Source organism: Lutzomyia longipalpis, chromosome 3 (genome assembly GCF_024334085.1).
Source record: "Lutzomyia longipalpis isolate SR_M1_2022 chromosome 3, ASM2433408v1".
Classification (NCBI taxonomy): domain Eukaryota; kingdom Metazoa; phylum Arthropoda; class Insecta; order Diptera; family Psychodidae; genus Lutzomyia; species Lutzomyia longipalpis.
Genome location: NC_074709.1, coordinates 24,073,319 through 24,082,989, shown reverse-complemented (window position 1 = coordinate 24,082,989; position 9,671 = coordinate 24,073,319). Strand labels below are relative to the sequence as shown.

The 9,671-nt window shown below is 38.3% G+C and overlaps 3 protein-coding genes and 1 non-coding gene across 4 annotated transcripts in view; 1 reads left to right on the top strand and 3 right to left on the bottom strand.

The window, feature by feature from the left end:
• LOC129792881 (activating transcription factor 7-interacting protein 1) overlaps positions 1-9,671 on the bottom strand; it is a 481,750-nt gene that overhangs the window by 306,594 nt on the left and 165,485 nt on the right. The gene's annotated exons all lie outside the window — the stretch shown is intronic.
• On the bottom strand, positions 1,832-6,359 carry LOC129792894 (uncharacterized). Its single transcript, XM_055832306.1, has 4 exons — positions 6,238-6,359; positions 5,479-6,180; positions 4,299-5,413; positions 1,832-3,249 (listed from the first exon to the last, which is right to left on the bottom strand). The coding sequence occupies exons 1-4, from the start codon at positions 6,292-6,294 to the stop codon at positions 2,103-2,105; spliced, it is 3,021 nt and encodes a 1,006-aa protein (XP_055688281.1). The 5' UTR covers positions 6,295-6,359; the 3' UTR covers positions 1,832-2,102.
• LOC129792923 (KIF-binding protein) lies at positions 6,627-8,026 on the top strand (the record flags this gene model as incomplete). Its single annotated transcript, XM_055832340.1, is given in 1 exon segment — positions 6,627-8,026. A coding segment is annotated over 1 exon segment (1,334 nt), but the record flags the coding sequence as incomplete, so codon positions are not given.
• On the bottom strand, positions 8,150-8,268 carry LOC129794360 (5S ribosomal RNA). The gene has a single exon (XR_008751027.1). It is a non-coding gene; the product is annotated as a 5S ribosomal RNA (ribosomal RNA).

The following is a 9,671-nucleotide window of genomic DNA, read 5'->3' as shown; positions in this document are numbered from 1 at the left end:
ATTGGGTTTTAAATTATTGTAGGGGATCATTAAAGGTTCAAAATAAGCGTGGTTATTTCCCGGAAAAGCGCTGGGAAACCTACGAATTTTCCGATTTTCTGTTTAACCTATGTTGATTTATTTCTCAATTTATAGCAATCGTAGGATATTGCGATTGGTGTCAAATGAAAGCTATATCAATGCTTAATATTATATATTAAAACCATTTTCCAAAATGCACTAGAAGGTGAAAATTCGGAAAGATTTTCCGAACACGCATTTTTCTTTCGCCTCCCATTTCCACAATATTGCATGGGACCACCTGGATCATCCCTTATTTTGTAGCTTTTTTAACTATCTTTCATTTGGTATAACACTTGCAGGGGAAATCCGCTGGGAAAACTCGCTACAGAATGATTTTCCAAAGTTAAGCACGTTTTCGCATTGGAGAAAAAGAGATGGACAATTTTTTTCTAGGGGAACATTCTAGAAACATCAAAGAGGAGAAATCGTTTATCTCTTTTCTTCCAACGCGAAAATGTACTTAACTTTGGAAAATCATTCTGTAGCGAGTTTTCCCAGTGGATTTTCCCACCAAGTGCTATACCAAATGAAAGGGGATTAAAAATGCTACAAAATAAGGGATGTTCCAGGTGGTCCCATGCAATATTGTGGAAATGGGAGGCGAAAGAAAAATGCGTGTTCGGAAAATCTTTCCGAATTTTCACCTTCTAGTGAATTTTGGAAAATGGTTTTAATATATAATATTAAGCATTGATATAGCTTTCATTTGACACCAATCGCAATATCCTACGATTGCTATAAATTGAGAAATAAATCAACATAGGTTAAACAGAAAATCGGAAAATTCGTAGGTTTCCCAGCGCTTTTCCGGGAAATAACCACGCTTATTTTGAACCTTTAATGATCCCCTACAATAATTTAAAACCCAATTTTGGTTACATGCGGGGGACTTACTGTATGTATAGTGAATAACGTTCTTTGAGGAAAAAATCAAAATATTTTCCCATTTTTCCAAATGGATGAGGAGGAGCCAGAAAAAAAATCTTCGAAACACCCCTTGTTCCAATTTTATCAGACAAAAAATTTTTGTTGATGGCAATTTTTTGGATTTTGGAAAATTGAAAGAAAAAGAAAATTGAGTAAAAATGTTAGGTAATAAAAGTTCCAGCCGTTGACACTTCAGGAAGGACTTTGGCCGTAATTCTCAATTAATAAAAAAAATGGCAATAAGGTCATTCTTGAGTTCTAATCAGTCTTTTGAGAGCGCATTAGTCATTTTTTCTGCCAATAAAACAAATTTGCGTTTAATTTAAGTATTACAATCATTTTATTATTTTCTATAAAAATGTTTATCATTTTCTCCAACTCCCTGCTTTTTTTTCACAAAATTTGAATAATGGGCCTAATTCAGCGACCAAGAAACCCTTGAAATCTTTAAATTTTGTACTGAAATTTCAAGATTTCAAGCGAATTTCAAGGGTTTCTTGGTCGCTGAATAAGGCCCAATATTTACAAAACCATTTAGGAGTTTCTTTTTAATCTTTAACTCACCAAAATATATTTTTTGCAGCAAATGCCTAATTTTGATTTTTTGGAACCTTTTTGAAGAGAGAAAAATGTTCAAAGATCGACTAGATAAGGATTCATTTATAAAGATTCTTTCCATATTTTGCATCATTCTCCAATAAAATCAAAAGTTATAGAAAGTATAGAAACTATTCCTGAGGATTTTTTCAATCATAAAGTTCGAATTGAATAATTAAAAGGAAATCTTTGAAAAAATAATTTTTTGTTATTAAAGTTTTCTAAAAAAAAAAACGCATAAAAATTTGGTTTTAAAAATTCTTTTCAAGGATTTTTTTAAATTTACAAACAGTCTTTAAGGGAAATATTTCAACACCTTAAAAATTACTTAAAAGCTAAACTTTTGAACGTAAAAACAGTCTGGCTAAAACTCTCCTAATTCTGGCGCTCACCGGACGAAGATTTCTCTCCTTTTTGACTTATAATTTATTTTTCTTCTCAGGAACAGCTTCTATATTATAGCTTCTAGGTGTTCTTAATACTTTCTTTATGCCCAAATTGTACCCTAAGTGCCCCTAAGTAAGATCAATATTTGGATATTGCGGTGAACTGCACGGAGGCAGACGATCAGTCAGTTTGAGCTGCTTCACACCATCCCCATCGAATGTCTTGGAAAACAGTGCAGGACGAATGAGTGGTAGATGCTGATCCGCTGGTGATGTTGGCAGCATTTGGTGCGGCTGTAGATTCTGCAGCAACAGATTGTTGGTATTAATGAACTTTGATGGATCCCGCAGAACCAAATTACTCTTAACTTTGATTTTATTGTGCTTTGGCGATGACACCGTGGGGAGGGGCGGTGGTGTCTCCGGAGGAGGTTCCGTTGCATCTGAGAAAATCTCAAAAATATCCTGCTCAATTTGACTAACGAGAGATTTATCTGCAGTCTTCTCCGCCGGTGAACCTTCGTGTTTTGCCACATGGAGACGATACTTTGTGGAATTAATCGTCTCAAAGGAGCATTTTGGGCATTTAAAGATGAGCTCTGCAGCCTGGGCAGGATGTACTTTAGCCAAATGATTCCGATACGTTGTACTCTGAATACTTTTGTAGCCACAGAAGGGACATTTGTATTGCTTCTCCTTGCTATGCTTCATCCTGTGCCTTCTTGCTGCATTGTGATCGTGTGTTGTGTAGCTGCACTCAGGGCAGGCAAAATGCCCACTCTCTGTATGCTTTCGCTCATGAATCTTCAGTGCTGACACTGAATTCATCACCTTCCCGCACACACCGCATGTGTGGCCACTTGAGCACTCATGTTCAGCCCGTAAGTGCTTCTTATACTGACGCCCGGTGACAAGTGTGGCTGGGCAGTAGTCACACTTCCGCACTTGCAGCTGATCAGGTACAACATTCCGATGGATTCGCCGATGATTCTTCAGCTGTTTGGTGTTCTTGAAGCGCTTCTCGCACACTTCACATTTGAAATTTCTCTCCTCCGAATGAATTTTAACGTGAGTGTTCTTCAGTCGTGACAGCACGGGTGTCTTGAAGTTGCACAACTCACAACTGTACAGCTCCATGTCAATTTGATGCTCACGCCACAGGTGGGTGTGCAGAGTGTTCCAATTGCGGAAGTCAACGCTCTTGCACTCAGGACAGATTATGCCGTACTTTTCATTCGTATGGCACTGTCGGTGGTAGCTCAGGTTGTTTAAGTTCCTGCGAAAGACGAAGGAGGGGAAGAGAATTGAGGTAAAGATAGAGCTCCTAAAATGAGATGTTAATGATGAAGCTTTTAGGGCTTTTGTAGTGTAGCAAAGGAGGGCGTTTGAGTGTTTAAAAACCTTAAAAGTTTAGGTTTTGCTTTAGAGGTCAGAACAATTTATTTCTAAGCTAAAAATTATATATTGAAAAATTTAAAACGAGGATTTTTAAAGAAAATAAAAACGTCAAATATTCCAAAAACTATCAAACATTAAGAGAAAAATTACGAATATTTAAATAAACAGCAAACGTTTAAAAGAAATATAAAAAATTAAAAAGAAAACTTCAAACTAGAATAGGAACATCAAACATGTTAGGAAAGAAACGTAAAATGGTATAAGATAAACGACAATGTTCAAATAAATGTCAAACATTTGAAAAGAAACATCAAATAAAAATAAAACGAAGAAAATTTTGAACTAGAAAAGAAACGTTACACAAGAACGTCAAAAATTAGGAAGTGAACGTCAAAAATTAGGAAATAAACGTTAAATGTTAGGAAAAGAACGTCAAATGTTAAGAAATGAAAGAAACGTCAATTCTTCAAAAAAATGCGGTAAACCGTAGGAAAACAATGTCAAATACTAAGAAAGGAACGTCAAATATTTAATAAACATCAAACGTCAAGAAAGGAACGTCAAAGAAAAAATTAAACTTTAAACTATAACAAGAATGACAAATGTTCAAATAAACGTTAAACGTTAAGAAAGAAATGTCAAATTAAAAAGAAAAAGAACGTCAAACGTGTTAACAATGTTCTATCAAAAGTTCAAATAAACGCCAATTATTCAAATTAATGTCAAACGTTCGAAAAATAACGTCAAGCTGCATAAATAAAATGTCGAAAGCTGCTAATTTGAATGCAAGAGCTGTTTATCTTAATCACCTTAATCATCATAAATCTCAACTTAAAAGTCAATCTATAATAAGTGTTCAAAGTCCTTTTTTAACGTTTTCTGAATTAAAAAAAATCATAAATTAATTAAAAAAAAACAAAAACTTACCTAAATCGAATTGCACAATCTTCATTATCACATTTGGTTCCAATCTCATCGGATGTTATATTGCTGTAGAGCTTCTTTAGCTCCGTAATTCCCGATTTTCGTGCTCCCTTTGGCCTCCCAATGGTCTTTGTTGTCTTACGCGGATTCTTCTCCTTTGCACCGGGGTCTTCAAGTAAATTCTTCACCACATATATTCTTCCCAGAGCTTTTGTATCTTCCTGCGTTTTTGCTTCCTCCGAGGCTTCATTTTCAATTTCAATTGGCGATGGTATTTGAACTGAATGCGTTGGGGTGTTAATTTCATCGTTATTGTCATCAATGGGAATAACGGGGCCCTGATAGGGTATGGTGGTGTCTCGTGGATGATCACGATCTGGCTCCGCACTGAGAACTCCCTGAAATGTGTCTTCAGGAACACAGAAACATGGTTGCTGATTGAATGTGTTGTTGGTATCGTCGAAAGGGATGATTTTTGTTGGGGTGTAGTAATTAGCAGCCTCAATTATATTCTCCAAGCCCTGAAAGGTTCCAAAATCTGTATTTTGGTTCTCCACCAGATGCCCCCCATCGCCATTTGGGGTGAGGAAAGTCTTAAAGGAATTCCCATCGTCATTTCTCGATGACTCCTTGTCGTTCATAACAACGTAATTTGCCATCATGTCCTGAACTGTTGCAGAGAGAGTATTATCACGATTCTCTCCGGATCCTTCACCCGTTGGGATACTGAATAGATTACTGGAGATTTGTGCATCATCCAGGACAACAACTTCATCACAGGAATGCTTTGAATTGTCATTGGACATGGTGTTGTGTCGATTAATGCTCTGCACGTCCTCTAGGTTCATCAAGTTGAGCTCATCAACTGTTCGAAGGTGCAAAAAGGCATTATTTTGCGAAATCTCCGTGCATCCGGGAGTTTTCATTGTTTCCGCATTGCGAAGGTAAATCCTTCCAGGCTCATCCTGCGCTGTATTGTCGCTGTGATCTGCTGTACTGCTGTGTGCAGATTCAGAGATACTCGTGGGGGTAATAACGATTAAATCCCCACGATCGAGATCAATTGGTGAGGGGGTACAATCATTGTTGAACATCCCGGACAATCCGAAACTTTGAGCCTGATTGAAGAGGAAACTTTAAAATTCTAAATTCTCTTTAAAAAAAAAGTTTTTTTTCATCTTACCTCCGTTACAACAATTCCCGGATTATTCTGCTCAATGGACGGAAATTCACTCACAGAATCACACAATTGCTCAACAGATTGGAGAATTTCACTGCTGAGAACTCCCTGTTCAAGCTCCGGATTCCGTAGTACATTCACATTCTTGAGGAAGAGTCTATTGTGATTTTGCAGGAAGCCCTCTTCCATGGGATTCCGCAAAACGTCAACGCTCTTAATGAATATCCTACTAGGTCGTGCTTTCGGTGTGGAGCGATTGGAATTAGGGGGAGATTTCGTTTGACCAGGAAGTGTAGCGAATTCCACGATTGCCTCCAGTTCTGCCTCGAGGATTTGATGATCATACAGAAGGTGGATTTCCAGAGATTTCTTAGCACGGAATGTATTAGGGCAGCCAGGACATGTGAGGAGCGACACCTCTTCCAGCGATGCCTCCCGGTGAGTTTCAGTGTGGGATGTTAGTTTGGCCGGAGAGATGGTCAGGAAGGCACACTGTTTGCATTTGTGAACCTTCAGCGGTTTCACACGAGCCGTTACCATCTCTTCATTTCCCAGCAGGAAGGGCGATTGTGGCTTCCGATGCCCCATTTCTGTCACCTCCGACTTGATTGATTCCTCCGCCTTGATGGCAGAAGACCCAGAGCAATTTGGCAACGGATCATAAGCCATTGGGATTTGCACGAAAATACTGGGCAAGATGGGATCCTGGAAAATTAATTAATAAAATATCTGCTCTATTATCCTTTCTTCCTCTTAACTCACATTGCTGCTTGATGCATCTCCTGTGGAATTGGCAAAAGAATTAAGAGTATGTTCCATTTATTTGTGGCGCACGGAGAATTTATTTGTTTACATTTTTTGACATTTCACAGCTGATTTTTGCTGGAAGACCTTTAAATTGTTTGAAAAATAACGATTTTTTAAAAAATGATTTTCCGGAAAATAAATCAAAGAAAAACACTTTTTTGGGCATTTTTGCTTATTTTTTATCCTTTAAATGGCTTTAATTATTAAATTTAAAGGAATTAAAGAGAGATTTTCAAAGAAAACTGGCATTTTTTTCAGCTAACTTCTCAACTCCGCAGAGTTTCACACGACATTCTAAAGAAGTTCTCAGAAATATTTCCCTGTAAGAAATAAATTTTTAAAGGGCCTCGTGTGTTTTGATATTGCCGGAAAAACTGTGAATTTTTGTGATAATCATTTTCCCCGTGAAAATGCCTGTTGACCGGGAAAAGTTGAGTTGCCTGAAGGAGAGGTACGACAAGGCGATACAGCTGATGGAGGAGGACAGCAAAAGTGATCCAGAATCCGATCCTTTTCGCTCCCACTATGCTGCTCGGGATATTTTGCTGGAAATCCGTGGGTACCTTGAGAAGCTCCTGGCACGAGATGACAACGACGACGAGACAGTGCTAATTTATAAATCCCTTTTGGGATTCATCTACAAGAACCTGGGGCAGTTGTATATATTTGTTGAAGAAATCACAACAGGAAGGAAGTATCTGCAGGACAGCATTGTCCTTCTTGAGGACTACCATGCAAATCCCGAAGCAATAATTCCCCTTGTGGGATCACTCAATCAACTGGGGATCCTGCAGGCGAATCAAGGAGAGACGGCTGATGCAAAGGAGACACTGCAGAGAGCAGAGAAAATCTACGTGGACTTCAATGAATCCCCCAGTGGGGAGCCATTGACCACAATTAATGATTTATTTGCCACAAAGGAGGAGATTCAAGCTGGAGCTGGACGATTGATGCTGGAGAAGACTCACACCATTACACTGTACTACCTGGCGCAGGTTATGTGTACCCTTGGAGAAGCAGACACGTCTAGGAATTACTGCCACAGCACGCTGAAACGACAGTTGCATTTCAAGGATTACGATGCAATTGATTGGGCTCTTAATGCAGCCACCCTATCGCAGTGTTTTCTCACCCCAGAAGGTCTCACCCACGCTAGACACCATCTGGCTGCTGCAACGTACATCATGGACAGATTTGAGGGACAAATGTTCAAGCCAGAGATGTCAGAGGATGAAAAGGCAGCTCAGTTGGAGACATTCCAGCACCGCTATGCCGACGTGGATAGATGTTGGGTCAAATATGCCCTCTTCATCCTCTCCCACAGCAAAGACCGTCTAATGGAGGAAGAAAAGGACGATAGTGGTGTTGCGGAGATCACAAAGAAAGTCCCCCCACTCAGCATTAGCACCGCCGCCGAAGATATGATCTTTCCTCTTGATCTCTCAATTTATGAAACAAAAATCACCGATCAACCTGTTCTGATGTTCGAGGATGCCAAGGAAGTCTACCTGTTTGCCATGAGACACATTAATCACGCCAAGGAGTACTACAAGGCGGACTCCCTGGCATCGGAGTACGCAAAGATTGTCATGGATATGTCGTCAATGCTGAAGTATTTGGCATTCTTCGAGGAGAATGAGGATGATCGATGCAAATTGCACAAGAAACAGGCAGATCATCTTGAAGATCTAGTCAATCTACTCAATCCCACCTACTATCTTGTTATATGTCGAGAAGTTTGGTAAGTTTTCTTTTATTTCTTTTACATTTCTCTTTACAAATTGTAAATTGTGGTAGAGCCTATAGAAATCCTTTTTGGGAATCTCCTTAAAGGAAAAATTCTTTGAAAAAATACGCAAAAAAGGAATGCCAAGGGCACGCGGTGTTCCCAAGCGGTCCCCCATCCAAGTACTAACCGCGCCCGATGCTGCTTGACTTCGGTGATCGGACGAGAACCGGTATGTTCAGCATGGTATGGCCCTTGACGAGAACCTCATGCTTTGAAAACGGAAGACATTCTAACGAAATCTGGGGAATTTTTAATGATTAATAAAGATGAACCTTCTCATACTTCTTCAACAGATAGTTAGATAAAGGGACTAACCGATCTAACCATCCTATAAATTCAATTTTAAGGAATCGTAAAATCGTTAAAAAACATGTTAAATAGATTTCAAAACGAAATTATTTCGAAGAATAATTAAAAATTCATAAAAAAAAGACTTTCAAATGTTAAATACGTTTGTAAAAGACAATTAATCGTTTGAAAAAAAGTCAGATGTTTAAAACAACACGTCATAGTGTAGTCCTAATTTTTTCCAGACCCTAGTCTCATGGCTAAAGGGTGGAGGGAATGTGCGAGCTAAATGTCCTAGGCTATGCGGGTATGTGTTAGCATAGCATCCTTCGTATGCACGCTCCGGTATGAGTCAGTCTATTGCTGAGTTTCATTGGGAGCGCATGTGGGGCATTTAGTTAGCTGCGCCCTACCGCTCAAATAGAATTTCTAGGTAGCCCAACTTAATTGGACTACAATAGTAAGAATAAACATCACACGTTAGAAAAAAAACTCTTGTTATTTTATAAAAAATCTAACGATTAAATGATTATTAGTGGAAACCACATTGAAATGTTTAAAAATTTTTAACACAAGGCATCAAATGCCAATGGAAAGGAACGTTAGACGTTACAAAAAATTCTAACGTTATAAGACAAAAATCAAATATTAGAAAAATTGTCAAACAGGCACATCAAACATTAGAATTATACTCGATCTTTTGAATTTTATAAATTTTATCCTTACAGAACAACGTCAATCATAAGAAATACGGGATCTGATATATTAGGAATTCGACTCTTTTAATTCATATGACGTTTCGGAGGCATTTGGCTCCTCATCAGGTATTTATTTCCTTAGGTATGGATCTTTTAACTATGGCTTTGTGACATAGACTTCTTTCTTGTACCGTGTAATTAATATCTGAAGAAGAAGTCGGACGTCTCCGAAACGCCGTATTAATTTAAAAAAGAAAAAGGAATTTCCAATAGGTCAGATCCTGTTTTCACTCCATCGCTATTGAAAAGTGACGCAAATTATCACATTATCTCAAAACCTTAAACAGATTTCTGGTTACGTCCCTGCTAAATAGGCATTGTTTTTACAAAATCTGCTTAACTAGAGATTTCTTACGGCTCAGCCGAAAACTTTTCTTGCTAAGCTTTCTATCAGGAGTTCAAGAAGAAGTCTTCTTCTATCGCTTCTATCTCAAAGTTCATACAGTTCATCCTTTTATCGAAACTTTTCCTTTATCAAACTCTTCAAGAAAAAATTTACAGAATTTCCCAGATTTCTTTAGAATGTCCTCCATCTTCAAAGCTATAGCTCTCGT

Coding starts and splice junctions, on each gene's coding strand:
- LOC129792894 (XM_055832306.1), bottom strand. CDS start 6,294: ATGGAACATACTCTTAATTCTTTTGCCAATTCCACAGGAGATGCATCA. Junction 5,414..5,478: donor CGGGAATTGTTGTAACGGAG/GTAAGATGAAAA, acceptor CTCTTCAATCAG/GCTCAAAGTTTCGGATTGTC. Junction 3,250..4,298: donor GATTGTGCAATTCGATTTAG/GTAAGTTTTTGT, acceptor CGTCTTTCGCAG/GAACTTAAACAACCTGAGCT.